Genomic DNA, 15,384 nt, shown 5'->3' on the forward strand with positions numbered 1-15,384 from the left:
ACTTCGGAAAAAGACTTCGTACTTGTTCTTTGTTAAGCCCAAATCGATTGGACGATAAAAAATTCTAATACTCTAAATAAAATATTTGAAATTATTTGAAAATTTTCTCGCATGTTTGAATTTTTCGAAAACGGTTTCAAAATTGGTTTGCATAGTTCTAGTTAAAATAATTTTGAAATCCTTTCCCACAATAATCGAAAATAAAAATAGAATAATCTTATTGACAAAATTTGATAAAAATCGGCACTGCTATATTTGTGTGCGCATCTGTAAATTTTCATCACACTTCTCACAACTTCTTCTTAAAGTTCATATTAAATTAATATGAAAGTCACTTTTCCTTTTTTTGTTTTAATTGAGTTAACGACAAACAATGACAAGTTTTTTCACAAAGTCAATGTGAGAAGTAACAAAACGAAATGTTGCTGATTGCAAAAATTGAAAGGAGGAGAAAACTTTGCTAAAAAGTTTCATAGCAAACAAAGCACATAAAATGTGTACATTTTGTAAAATCTCATACGTACTGAATGAAACTAATGAAAGATGATGCTCCGGCCAAGAAAGTGTTTCTATCGGAACCCGCCTATGGAAGCAGAGGTAGAGGGCGGCCCCCACTCCGTTGGAAGGACCAGGTGGAAAACGATTTAAACTCCCTTGGTGTGACCAATTGGCGCCGGTTGACGGAGCGAAGGAGCGACTGGCGCGCCTTGTTGGACGGCCATAACCGTTTAGACGGTTAAGCGCCAATTAAGTAAGTAAGTAAGCACACGTACATACTTTTCATGTAATTAAATTAAATTGTTATTGGCGCATAATACTTTGCCAGTCTCTTAAATTTTGCTTTAGTTGTAGGACTTGTTTACTTTCACTACAAGCTTTAGCATGCACTCACACTGAAAAAGAAAAAATTGGAAAAATCAACTGCATTGTATATCAGTTCAACAGATTTTGACCGTTTCATAAAAAGTCATGCCAACTATCCCTGTTTGGCGAAATCTCACACCAATTGGAAGCACCAAGGAAGGTCAAGTCTTCCTCCACCTGCCTCCGACAACTGAGTGGAGGTTTAGCCCTTCCTCTACTTTGTAACTACCGGTTCGACTGCTATACTTTCTTGGCCGTAATGTCTTCATCCATGCGCACAACATAACCTAGCCAGCGAACATTTTGTACTATTATTCGCTGCACTATCGTCATATCTCATCATTATACCTCCTTCGTCGTCGGAATCACGGGAACAGGACCCGTAAATCTTCTGGAAAAATTTTTACTTGAACACTCCAATGGCCATCTCATCGTCTCTGAACACCGTCTATGATTCTGAGTCATATATCTGGACAGTTTATATCAGGGGCTTTTATAGAGTGATTTTCGTTCGGCGAGAAATGACTCTACTTCTATATTGTATATTCAGTCCAAAGTATCACTTGTTGGTAAGAGTTATGCTCCATTTGATTGCCATGCTGACATTGTTTTTGCTATTAATTCTGGTTCCCAAATAAAAGAAACCCTTCACAGGCCCGAATGTGTATCCGTCAACAGTGACGCGACTGCCAAGGCTGCGAGTGCGCCAATCCTTTCTTGTATGACAGCAAGGAGTTCATCCCGTCATTTACTGCAAAATCGCTTATTCTGAATTGATCATTTTTAAAATGAAATAAACACAAAAAATTTCAGCAAATGTAAGCCACAACTAAAGATTTTGAATTTTCGTTTAACAGGACTTGATCCCAGAGTTTTCGGTGTGCTCGGCGTAGCACGCTACTAACACAACATGATGTCCACTTAGCGCTGGTATGTTAACTTAACAAATCTTTCTGTCACCATAAGAATACAAATCGCAACTGTTAAAATTACAGATTTTCTTCAACATTGGCCGAATAGTGAAGACTGTTGGTATAACAAAGATTTATGCCGCACCATGGTCATAATAAAAAAGTAATTAGCAATGTTAACGTAAGTTTCTCTATAAAATGAAATCAGTTCTTTCAACAGAAATATCAGTAAGTTTTATTAAGCATCTGTCGTTTTTACAGAATATTGTTAGCTCTAATGAATAGTTTTTCTTCTGTTCAATTGATTAACCAAAATTGTTCAGTTGAGAAAAGCTCGGTCGAAACAACTTTAAGCTGATTTCTTGATTTTACTAGCTCAATTTCTTTCGGTGTACTTATACCAACAAACTATTTAACTATTTTGACTACACTCACCTCTTGCACGTGGCTTTGTTAGTAGTTTTTGCACAATATTATCGTAGGCTATCTCCTCAGCAACACCAGAATCTTTGACAAGCTTTTCCTTGACAGCAATGCAGATGTTGTGACGCGCCAGCAAATCTTCTAATTCCTCGAAAGCCTGCATTGATAGAAGAAAAAAAAATTTTATGAAAACAAAAACTTAAAACTTTTGGCGCAAATTTTTAAGATTGCAGAATAAATTATTTATTGGAAATAAAAATCACCAAAAATGTAGCCGAACAGATTGAAGAATTGAAAGAATTATAATTTTTTTTTTTCAAAATAGTTTCAAAGTGCCAATTATTCGTATACTAGAAGAATACTAGTTTGTCAAAAATCCCAACCAGTTAGAATTCTGTCTTTTTTTCATATTGGCAACTGGTATTTTTTACACGGCGATGTCCTACGAAATATCAATTACCAGTCTCTGCATCAGCATCAGACCTGCTGACAAGCTGGTCATTATATGCACCAGAATCGAACCGATGACATACTAGTCAGTATATGCATCAGGCTCATACCAATTAAAGCGCTAGTCAGCCTCTCGTCAGAATAATACCAGATGGCATACTACTTAGTTTACGCAATAGTTATTGATAACAGCGTTCTCCGGGCGTGACTTCGCGATGCTACTTCGCGAATTAGTGTGGATTGTCTCAAAAGCTTTTGACAGATCAAGTGCCACGAGAACAGAATATTTATATTTAAATGAGTGACATCGGTAGATATGACTCACCATCGTTAACTGAGTTTCCGGGCTTTGTTATTGGGATTATTCTTGCCATTCTTTATTATTCTGAAATGACAATGGCTTAAGTGAAAAGTACAAAACATGCATTAGGTAGCTGATGCCCTTATGTTCAAGGTGTTTTAGCATTGGCAAAGCTATTCCGTTTGGGCCTAAGGATTTAAAAGGCTTGACCCTTTTAACGGCATTTTTAATCGACAGAAGTGACGGTGAGGTGGTACGTGCGCGTGTTTGTGCTTATGTGCCCGCTGATACGAAATCTAGCCTTCTTTATTGAAGTATGTATTGCAAATTGCCGGCAGAAAGGATTATCGCATTTAATCGCGTTCGACAGACAAAATCCAAATGAAATACTTACTTATATGAATAACGCCACAAAATTCTAGTCAATAAACTATTCAAAAACTGACTAGTATAAATAACTCAAAAATTTCTAGTCAGTGAACTATTCAAACACCAACTAGTATGATTATCCCCACAAAATCTAGTTAATGAACTAAAATGTTTGCTGACTACTTTGGCTTATGACTGCAGGATGTGTACGCCTGAGTTTCTGCACTTATTGAAATATTTTAAAATCATCTACTGGCGAGCGGTTCCTGCGATGTGCTAAACAATTTCGTAGTAAATTAAACACTTGGCTTCATTAAACTTAAAATACTTGAGCTGACGCTTTTAATTAGTAAACAAGCAACCTGCAATTTAGACTAAAAGCAGCATTTGATTTATTATACTGGTTGGTATGCGCTGCAGTAATTTGATATTTGGGTCTTAATAAAACTTGGTAAAAACGCAGAAAATTAATCATTGCTCGCTGCAATCAACTTTTGCATGCCTTTGCAATACCAAAGTACTTGTCTGCAATAAAATGTTGCAATGAAATTGCGCAATGTGTTGAAATCAGCATTTTAAGTAATATTTTTTATTTTGCTTGTTTACGTGAATACAACAGATATAAAGAAGCGTGCAAATATTAAAATTATTGTATATAGCACAGTGAAGTATGAATAAAGTGAAAGAATATTTCATACATAAAAGAATACTTGATTATACTCAGCTGAGCAGAGCTCACAGAGTATATTAACTTTGTTCGCATAAGGTTAATCCGTAACGGCATAAACTAATCGAGATAGATATAGACTTCTATATATCAAAATTTTGAGGTATCTTGATGAAATTTGGTATGCAGGTTCCTGGGCGTTCATCTCAGATCCCTGTTTAAAATGAACGAAATCGGACTACAACCGCGCTCACTTTTTCGATATCGAAAATTTCGAAAAAACGAAAAAGTGCGATAATTCATTACCAAAGACGGATAAAGCGATGAAACTAGATAGGTGCGTTGACCTTGTGACGCAAAATAGAAAACTAGTAAAACTTTTGACAATTGGCGTGGCACCGCCCACTTTTAAAAGAAGGTAATTTAAAAGTTTCGAAAGCTGTAATTTGGCAGTCGTAGAAGATATCATGATGAAATTTGGCAGGCACGTTACTCTACTACTATATGTGTGCTCAATAAACACTGGCAAAATCGGATGACGAACACGCCCACTTAAAAACAAAAAAATTTTAAGTCAAATTTTAACAAACAATTTAATATCTTTACATTAAATTATGTCAAAATTCGACTCCAGTAATCGTTTGGTGCAGCGCAGCAAAATACACAGATAAAAGAATTTTTCAAAATGAACGTAACTCCGCCCTTTTTCATTTAATTCGTCTAGAATAATTTTAATGCAATAAGTCAAACAAAAATTTACCAATCCTTGTGAAATTTGGTAGAGGAATAGATTCTATGACGATAACTGTTTTCTGTGAAAATGAGCGAAATCGGTTTAAGCCACGCCCAGTTTTTATACACAGTCGACCTTCTGTCCTTCCGCTCGGCCCTTAACACGATAACTTGCGCAAAAAACGATATATCTTAACTAAATTTAGTTCACGTACTTATCTGAACTCACTTTATCTTGGTATACAAAATGGCCGAAATCCGACTATGAACACGCCCACTTTTTCGATATCGAAAATTACGAAAAATGAAAAAAATGCCATAATTCTGTACCAAATATGAAAAAAGGGATGAAACATGGTAAGGTAATTGGATTGGTTTATTGACGCAAAATATAACTTTAGAAAAAACTTTGTAAAATGAATGTGACACCTATTTATTAAGTAGAAGAAAATGAAAAATTTTTGCAGGGCGAAATCAAAAGCCCTTGAAATCTTGGCAGGAATACTGTTCGTAGTATGACATATATAAATTAATTAGCGGTACCCGACACAAGATGTTCTGGGTCACCCTGGTCCACATTTTGTTCTATATCTCGAAAACGCCTTCACAGGGCTACTCCGTTTTAAGACCCTCATTAATACTTTTAATTTGATACCCATATCGTACAAACACATTCTAGAGTCACCCCTGGTCCACCCTTATTGCGATATCTCGAAAAGGCGTCCACCTATAGAACTATGGCGCAATCCCTTTTAAAATACCCTTTAGTACCTTTCATTTGAAACCCATGTCATACAAACACATTGCAGGGTTGCCCTAGGCTCATTTTGCAAAATAGTGATTTTCCCTGTTTTTGTCTCCAAAGCTCTCAGCTGAGTATGTAATATTAGGTTACACCCGAACTTAGCCTTCCTTACTTGTTTTAGATTCAAAAGTAAGATCAGTAGCGCACCAACTGCATCCTGGCAACCAAGCCAATGTTGGTAGCCATAATTTCGGAATAGGAAAATACTTTGTTTATTTGGAAAACACGCGTTAAAACAAAAAACAACATAAGCTTTGAATCCAGTGAAGAATCGAACTTGCCAATTAATGCTTAAGATTAATGACAAACGATCAGTCTTTGGTGTACTTGCAGGAAAGCAAAGTTTCTAAAATAATAAGCCAGTCAAGTTGGTATGGGGGTATACAATATTTCAAACAAATAGCACAATAAATAAGATTTCTTGGTATAGGTCAGACTCTGGGGCATTTGCCGGAAAGAAAGTGTGACAAACATTAAATTGGCCGAGGAGGAACCCCTGCTCAAGCTGATCGCACCATAGGTACGATTTTTCGAATAGTTCGGCCACTGATCCACTTCCTAATAAAGCACATTTCTCAAATTACCAGAGGCATGAAATCTACTTAAGCAGCAACAGCTTTTTCATTGCGCAATTTTATAGAGAATACATTAGCTTTAATATATGAATGATTTAACAGATCTGCAACTTGTTAGCGATAAAGACACTCCCCGTAGGTTTTGAGGAGTGTTACTGATGTTGATGGCCTTTTGCCGGAATATATATGCGGTACGTTCCGCTAACAAGCACCACTAAAAGTTAAGCTCGACCATATCGAGAACGATTTAATTGACAATACAATCACACACGCCCACACCTTAGTTCCATGAAGAACTTGGGGTCACCAGTACTTCTAAAGAAACAGGATTTGCCATAGTAAATCAGGTTGCAAATTGTGTTGGAGATGCTATAAATTTGGCTAGAGACTACTTGAAAGGATTGCGCTACACAACCCCTTAAATCATTTTAGTATTTCAGTTGCCTCTTAAAACAATCATAAGCTGCATAACCCGCTAGATATTTTCTGTGTAGATCGATGGTTCTTAATGGCAATTGTTTTATACTTGGTCAGCAGTGGTTCTTTCCACAAGGCCTGCCAGCAAATATCTTGGGAATGGTTTAGCAAATAGTTTTAGTCTGCATTTTACTTTGGAGGGAAATGGGGATGCGTAGAAGTTGAAGCAGACACTATGATTAAACGCCACATTACGTATTCGAATGAATATCCACTTGTTATATCATCTTACAGCTTTACTCCATGAACAATGTGGCCGAAGATTTACGATGACGATGGTGTTAAATAACGTGAGAAAAAAATATACGGTTAGACAAGTTATATAAATATTTGTTTTAGTGCAGAGCTTAATTGTCGAATGGCCTGTTGACTTTATTTTCTTTACAGGAAATTATGTTCTGTTTATGAATTATATAGAAGCTTGTCTGCCAGTCAGATAGTTGACTGCTTACCTCTTTAGAAATGCCGGCATGTCTCCATTTCTTATGTATCGTAAAATCTGAGAGAGACAGGTTGAACACTTGCATTTAACGCTTCGATGTTTTAACGTCCGCATAGCTATGCAGACTCGCTTTACTTCGACTTTTTTATGGTTTTGTGAACTTACGTGTTTGTGGTGATAACGGCTGGGAAAAGTCAACAATGCATAAGAAACAAAAAACAGTTTTCGCCTAAGGAAATTGATATTTTGTGTGTATGAGTTGTCGAATTTGACAATACCTTCATAGAGTACACATCGCCTAATGATGTTAGCGTATCATAGGGGGTTATTGCTCTAACATCGTGCTCAAATTATATTTGCAAATTAGCTAGCGGAATTTTGGCTCAACCTATTGTGGCGCTACATATTAACGGCATTAAAAATATCGTCATCATATACCTAATCACTATGTCTTTAACCCTCCGATTAGCGGTGAATCAATTCAACACATCTTAGCGTTGTCGTCTGGCCGGATGATATTTTAAACTTTTAACCGTATCCACAAATATTTGAATTTTTATTGATACATTTTGAAATGATTTCGATCTATGAGGTTTTATAGGCTTAAAAATAAGTTCGGTTTAGCCAGTCGGCAACGCTAAAAAGTGACATAATCAAATTTGGTACAAAAAAAAAGATAAAACAAACTTCCAGAAATAAGTTTGAATTTTTATTGACAAATTTTGAAATGAATAAGAACTATCAGGTCTTATAGGCTATGTTCGTCTAGCCAGACGACAACGCTAAAATGTGACATAATCAATTTTAATAAAAAAAAAAAAAACAGGTAAAATAAAAAGAAACAAATATCGATTTCGGAATTATTATAAAGACCGCCTCTAAACTTAAGAAGTCGCAAAAGCTTTTCATGATCGGGTGAGTAGCAATAAAGTTATACACGAAAATAAAGCCTTCTCGTCTGGCCAGACGCCACAACCTATCGGAGGGTTAAGATATCATTCACAGCTAATATTTTTATTGATATATTTTTACTTACTTTAATACCATAATTGCTTTCCTCATATATGATCGAAACATAGCTCCAACCCATGCGCTTGACAATCTCTACCATAGCTTTGACTTGATAGTGATCAGAAGGTATGGTACGTGAGAAATATTCGAAACGTTGTTTGTTGCTCAGCTCTGGACTTGTTGAAAAGAAAGAAACCTGAAAATAAAGGAAAATAATAAAAGCAATAATCCAGAGTTAACAACTTGCAACATATATCTAGCATTAAGTGTAATAACACAGGCTAAGAAACTTTTAAAAATATTAGTCGTATGTATCTCCCAAAAGACAAAATCCCGACAATTTAACTTATAACACCGACATGACCTAATTCCGACTATTCAGTATCGCGACAAGACCAAAACCCCACATAAAATCACGACAAAAATCCCGAAAACATGCTTATTAGGAAATCGCACATGACATCATAAAAAACATTATTGGCATTGTTCTATTATTTTTATATCTCTTCACAACAACATCTACCCGATCCAACAGCAGCTATGCGACCCACAATGTTACTCCGCGGGCGCTCTGTGGCCGCTATTCAAAAAGATAGCTCTTAGCAGATCCAACACCGGCTACGCAGGCCGCATGAAACAAATGTTAATAATAACTAGACTTTAGTCAGTTTTTCTGGATTATGTGTTGCCGCGACTTGGAGTTGTTGGAATTTCGCGCAGTCTGGATTTCTTAAAGTTTGGATTTTTGTCTTATTGGAGTTTCAGAAAATTGTCGGTATAATGAAAGTCGGAATTATTAGGTACACAAAAAAAAAAAAAAAAAAAATTATATGTAAGCCCATTTGTATCTCTTAAAAGAAAAAAACATAAAATTAATGTCACAGCATTATTCACAGACCTAGTTTGATAATTAACTTTCGCTTATCCTTTAAAATATCACAGCTTTTAAAATGTTTGCCCATTAGGTAAAAAGATTTCAGACTTCAGAAAAAAAGATTTTCAGAATGCCAAGAAATATTTGTCGTTGTTATTGCAAAAAATATGTAAAGAAGCAATTTCCATTGAAATCATACGAAATGCTTTTGCTTTGACCCGCTACGGTCTCTTATAACCAAGAACACCAAATTACTCTTATAAGAATCGCTTTCGTTGTTGTTTTTTCAACGCACATCAACTGATAAATGGACTTTTAAATATTTGTAATTATTCAACTATCACCATTGGCCCATTCCACTTTGTTCTTGGCTGCACAATATAATTAGCTGTAAATGCGCTATAGAGTAGACTGTACAACTGAATGCGTGTTCCCATCGTTTTATGTTATTCCAACATTAGACCTCTCCGTTTCACAAAAAATTGTTTCCAACTTTTTGGAGGTTTTGTGTAAAAAAACTTTTGGCATTGCTGTCGAGAGTGCTGACATAAGTTCAACGGCCATATTGTCAATTGACGGTATAACCACCTCAAATGGCTGCCGGTGGAGTTGGCGAAACGGCTAAGCGGTTTATCGGTGGGAGGACACTTGATGGTTGCTGATGTAATCAGTGAATGGTATATCGTTTGACGGTGACGGGTTTGCAATGGACTAGTGTGTTATTGATTAGTGAAGGAGGTTAACATGGTTGGTTAGACGTTTACTTGTCGCTGGAACGATTGACATCAAATCTCCGGATATAGCAAAATGTTGGTCGCGATTAAGGCCACCTGTTGATGAGAAGTGGTAGCCCCGTGCTAGATGAGGAAACAACAATTGATGAAGCAAAGTTCTTGCAGTACAGACTTACCGTACAGTAGATCGGCCCTTCGATGCCCTATCAAATGCAAATAGTTTCTACTTATATAAGTTAACCCGTTGTGAGTTTACAACTTAAAAAAAAATATTTTTTTGCCGGCTTATGCCGGTGTTTTGCACTTTATTGGTTTTACACGAGCAAAATACAACTAAACTACAACTGAACTTAAAACTATATTAGTATGGCTTTTTATTAATTCTTAGCGACGGCCCAATTGCAGCGGCGTCGCATCGTTGTTGGTATTTTCATATGTTGCAGTGGTATCGTATCACTGCCAATGTTCCCATCCACGGGTGACGCGCGGTTGGCGTTTGTTGGATGCTCGTATAGAAATATGAAGCTAAGGTATGCGCAGTACTGGCAGTGCGAACTATGTTCCCACGGAGCGGTAGTGAGGCATCAGCATTTATTCCGTATGCATGCGTGTTTTGTGACTGGAGCGAAGAATGCAGGTGGCTTATGTTGTTGATATCATATCACCAGTAATGTTCCCATGATGTGAATATGCTTAGTCAGCGTTTGTCGCATGCACGTGTGCAAGAGAGATTCTAGTATTTGGCAAGAGGACGGAGTTATTTTATAACAAAGTCCTGGTTTGTCATAGGAGTTTTCAATTTAGTCGCTAAAAAAATTACTGGAAACACTATGGACTCATTCAGTCTATGTGGGGCCCTCACTGATTGGCCAGTTCAATCTTACTTAGCGTAGTAAATTATTTGATATGATTCGAGGGTAAGACAAAAACAAGTGAGGACGCCATCGAGTACAGCGACCCCTTAAAGTAAAGACAGAACACCATACAGCCTGTAGAATGTTGTGAAAATTGGCACAAATTCCCCTGAAGTACAAACTTTTATTGCTGCAAAAAAACGTGTTTTCTGCTAAATCACAGGCCAATTAAAATCCAGTCAATTATTGTATCCAGCTACAGAACTATATTTTATCGTAGCCCCCCTCGAAGTGGTTAATACGAATATGAAGCCAAAACAATTCCGGTGTTTAAGATTTTCGAGACATTCAATCCTTAAGTGCAAAGAACGCGTTTTGAGGTTCGGTTAAAGTCATGTAACGACTAAACATTTTTTTTAAGATCATTTTCATTCCTAAAATTATCATTAATACTGTTCAAAAGTCATGCAGAGTTGTAAGAAAAAGAAAAAATATTAAATTTATACTGGCTAAATTTCGGTATATTCTCTAGATTCCTGTATTGAACGTTTAGATACCGAAAGTCCCGAGAAGCAAAAAATACTGGAAATCGTCATCCTTAGTGCGTACATCTGTATAACATTTTGTTCTTATTCTTTGTACATGCTTATGCGATATGCGACTGTGATTTTATTGTATTTGTTGGCTTAGTATCGCCAGAGGCCTTCAATTAATATCTTATTAAAGTTCATTGCTTAATTGCAAGGTATTTAATAAGCACGTATATTTATATAAATATAATATACAAGCTGACATGTATAAACATAATCTTGTTCTTATACACTATTTACATAGCGTGTCTTTGGATCTGTAAAATTGTTAATGTGCGAGTTTTGTTGAACTTAATTATAATAATTTAATTAGTCGAAGTTTAATTAACTAATTCCATATTACAAAAGCATCAGGAAGGTGCAGAAAACGGTTATAGGTGCATCAAACTGTAATTAACGCAAATATACTTGGTTTGAGTTTATACAATATATATAATAGTGAGCAAGAAAATAGCAGTTGTCATTTTTATCAAAGTTAATAAATGACTTTGTTATTTTTTATTTTTGATAATTTACGAAAAAACTTCAATGAATTTTGTAACTAAAACTATGAAAACTAAACTAAAAATATTTTCGAAAAACTCGAAAGGTTGAGAAAATTTTACGAAAACTTCATACTTTTTAGTTAGTTTTTTCCTGAATTTTTTGGATATGCAGTTTTTTAGTCTAATCAGTTTCGGTCCAACAAAGTATAAGTAGAGTAGTAGCCTCTCAAAAGTCATATTTGTATTTTATATTTTTTTGCCTCTTGGCTGTATTATATTTTCATACAAACAAAGAGTAAACAACTTTTTTTTTTATATGGAGAAAAAGTCTATAACAACTTTCGGAAAAAACAGGTTAAAAATCAATGTGGATTTCACAATACCCCTTACTTGTTCTTTATTGGACGAAAATATATTGGGCTGTAAAACTGCATATTTAAAAAAAAATCTGACAACTTCAATTATAAACTATACAACTTTTGAAAAATTTCCTCGAATTTTCGAAAATTTATGAACATGTCTTTGAATTTGGTTTGCATGAGATCAGTTTCAAAATTAAATGATTTACATACTTAAATAGCGAAAATAAAGAAAACAACAATTTTGTTGAGGAAATTTGCCACTGCAATTTTTCTGTTCACTGCTGCACATATGCACGTACATGCCCTTCAGGTAAATTATACCAAAAGGAAAGTTGAACTGGAGAAGACGGATCACTATTAAGACGCTAGGAATTACTACACTCTGCACCACTAGGAGTCGTTGTAGTAGGTTAGGTTGAACTGGTCGGTCAATGAGTTACTACACTCTGCACCACTAGGAGTCGTTGTAGTAATTTAGGTTGAACTGGGCGGTCCATGAGGACCTCACATAGACTGAATAAGTCCGTAGTGTTACCAGGAGTTTGTTTTACCGACCAAACTGAAAAGCCCTATAAAAACCAGGACCTATGTTATGAAATAACTCCCTCCTCTTGGCAAATATTAGAAACCTCCTAAGAACTAAGCCACTTGCTGCTTCTAGATCTGACAGCTGTATCCCTCCCAACAGCTGGATTTTTAGCCGGGAAAGTACAGGGCACGAGCGTAGAACATGATCGATCGTTTCCTCCTCCAACCCGCACTTCCTTCATCTGATATCACTGACCAAGCCTAATTTAAAGGCATGTGCCACAAGAAGGCAGTGTTCAGTCAGAGTACCCGTCATGAGTCTACAGTCCTCTCTTTTTAAATGATAGAAGTAACTTGGTTAGTCTAAGGTTGAAAGACCTACATATAATCTTCGACATTTTACAGCCCCGCGCTTAAACCCACGCCTTTCCCGCTTGGTCGATCATATGCACCTCTCGCCTTCGATTAATGTCGCCCAGTCTAATTGGGATGTCTACGGAGCAAGCTTCAAGTGATGCGCTGTTTTTAGCTAGTTCATCCGCTTTTTCATTCCTATCTATTCCCATATGCCTTGGGACCCAATTTAGATGTATGCTTCTCCCTGTCCCGATTCTCTCCAGAGACTGCTTACACTCTAACATGCATTTAGATGCTGTGCTATGTGAGATTATTGTCTTAATTGCTGCTTGACTGTCAATATAAAAGTTAACACGGTTGCAGCTTAAGCTATTCTCTTCCCGGGTTTCTACTGCTTTGGTCGCGGCTAATATTTCTGCTTGGAAAACGCTACAGTAATCCGGCAGCCTGCAGGATCTGCTTATTTCCGAATCAGTATTCGTTCTAGTAACTAGTTGATCATTATTCGCCAGATTAATAGTCCTAAGGGAACAATTGTGTATATTTTACCGAATGTTTCGAACAATGATCTGTTCCAACAATTTCCTGAATAGTATTTAAAAGTACTTTGTAGGTATTAAATATATATAGAAGTTAAATTAAAATGAATTTTTGAAATACAGGTAAGTGTACGGAAATATTACTATGCTCTCTTTGAAATTATCCGGAAAATAATTACCCCAAAAAAATTTCGAAAAAATCCTGGAATATTTGGAAATTTCCTCGTCCTCCAACTTTTTCATTTACTTTGCATCTTTCAAAACTTTTTTTGTTTCTGTTCTAAGAAAAAATTGGAAAACCTCGATAAGGTTATTAGAAATTTCTTGAAGATAACTAATGTGGATAAGGTGATGTGATATGTGATACGTCACGTACCGGTCCACTTTACTGTGAGCTGCATTTTAAAAACAGATAATAGAAGCGCTTGTTTCATAAATTCAAGCTCCGAATTTAAAGGCTTATTTAACTTGGCCTAAGAGAACTTGGAAAAAGAGAAATTTTTTTTTTTTTTATTATTTAAGAGAAATAACTAAAAAAAATCGTTAGAGTTATCTGATTTCGAATAACATTAATGATACATGTTCCAGTGACTTTTATTGCTCAAAGCTATCTTACTTAACCATATATTTGTATCCCTTTTGATAACTTAAACCTTCCATCACAAATAACTCACAGCAAACGAGTTACACCCGTGCCAAATTTCAAGCAAATCGCACCATTGGTACGACTTTTTGGAAGGTTTTTACCTGGTCTGTTTTCCGGAAAGAAAAGTTTCTCAAATAATTAGCTAGTCACAAAAATACCCCTATACCAAATTGCAAGCAAACCGCAATATTCAATTTTATATTTAGAACATATCGGCCCCCTGTCGACTTTATGGAATGAAAAATTTCTACCTACTTATATTTTATACATAAAAATCATTGTAAATTTCAAAATCGGATCTGCATTAGTTTTACGTAGTTTTGTAGATGTTTAAACAAACCAGGTTATTGAAGTTGGTCGGTCAGGAGAAGAAGGTATGTTACGTGAGGTATAGGGATTCTGTATATTAGGAATAGAAATGAGAGAGGTAGAGCAATTAGAAGTGAAAGATGAGGTAGCAATGGAACTTGGAGTGTGAGAGAGTGCCGTGGTTTGTCCTGGAGTGGAAGTGGGAATGGTAATAAGAGTTGAAAAACGATTGCGAATGGATGTGCGATTGGGGTTAAAACTGGGAGTGAGAGTGGGACTGAAAGTTGAACTGAGATTGATTGGGAGGGGGAGTGAGAAAAGCAGAAGTGAAGACGAGAAGCGATGTTATATTTTTAAATGGAGGCCAACCGTTTTTCTGGCAGAACAAGGAAATAAGGAACCAAAAAATCAAGTACGCTGGGTTAGTAGTAGTAGAGAGTGGTGGCTATTTTTTTTTAACAAAAGGATCTTTAATAAAACAAAAATACATGAAAAATTAGTCAATGGAAAAATTAGTCCAGCCCTACAATTATGTACAAATTTAAAAGTATATGAAATATATATGTACATATGTTCAACCGCAAGCAGACAAATTGACAGTTGAGTTTGAATCTCTATATAGTTTCAAAATAATAATAAAATTAGTGTCTTTCGCGGTATATATACGGAGAGATTAAGCGCTTCTCTTCCTATATGTGGTGTGCTGCTTTTAATTGCTCCCATTGGTCGGTGATGATGGCAGACAATTTTTTTTTTTTCATGGCACAAACATTATCGTTGTTCGCCCGCTTTTCACAAAGGAATAAAAAATATTCTAAGATAATTTACCCCTAACTCCGGCGTAACCGTTAAGTCCTAGTAATATAGATTCGGTATAGGGCTCCGCATTTTTCTTAAATAGTTGAATTCACTCACCTGTAGTCTTTTTATACTCAGTTGAGCAGAGCTCACAGAGTATATTAAGTTTGATTGGATAATGGTTGGTTGTACATATATAAAGGAATCGAGATAGATATAGACTTCCATATATCAAAATAATTAGGATCGAAAAAAAATTTGATTGAACCATGTCCGTCCGT

The 15,384-nt window shown here is 35.9% G+C and overlaps 1 protein-coding gene and 1 long non-coding RNA gene across 9 annotated transcripts in view; one reads left to right on the forward strand and one right to left on the reverse strand.

Annotated features, from left to right (window-relative positions):
* The window catches only part of mtt (mangetout), a 409,542-nt gene that overhangs the window by 83,027 nt on the left and 311,131 nt on the right, over positions 1 to 15,384 (reverse strand). Inside the window, exons 4-5 of the mRNA XM_067771149.1 lie at positions 8,053 to 8,223; positions 2,211 to 2,355 (exon numbers count right to left, since the gene is read on the reverse strand). Of these exons, the coding sequence (XP_067627250.1) occupies positions 2,211 to 2,355; positions 8,053 to 8,223 (316 nt within the window). The remainder of the gene's footprint in view (positions 1 to 2,210; positions 2,356 to 8,052; positions 8,224 to 15,384) is intronic.
* The window catches only part of LOC137243402 (uncharacterized), a 222,854-nt gene that overhangs the window by 1,133 nt on the left and 206,337 nt on the right, over positions 1 to 15,384 (forward strand). For 7 of the 8 annotated variants that reach the window (XR_010950517.1, XR_010950520.1, XR_010950518.1 and 4 more), the window contains exons 2-3: positions 1,722 to 1,794; positions 1,860 to 1,956. This is a non-coding gene — a long non-coding RNA (uncharacterized lncRNA). The remainder of the gene's footprint in view (positions 1 to 1,721; positions 1,795 to 1,859; positions 1,957 to 15,384) is intronic. The other variant, XR_010950519.1, reaches the window with a different exon arrangement.

Source organism: Eurosta solidaginis, chromosome 3 (assembly GCF_040869045.1).
Source record: "Eurosta solidaginis isolate ZX-2024a chromosome 3, ASM4086904v1, whole genome shotgun sequence".
Classification (NCBI taxonomy): Eukaryota; Metazoa; Arthropoda; class Insecta; order Diptera; family Tephritidae; genus Eurosta; species Eurosta solidaginis.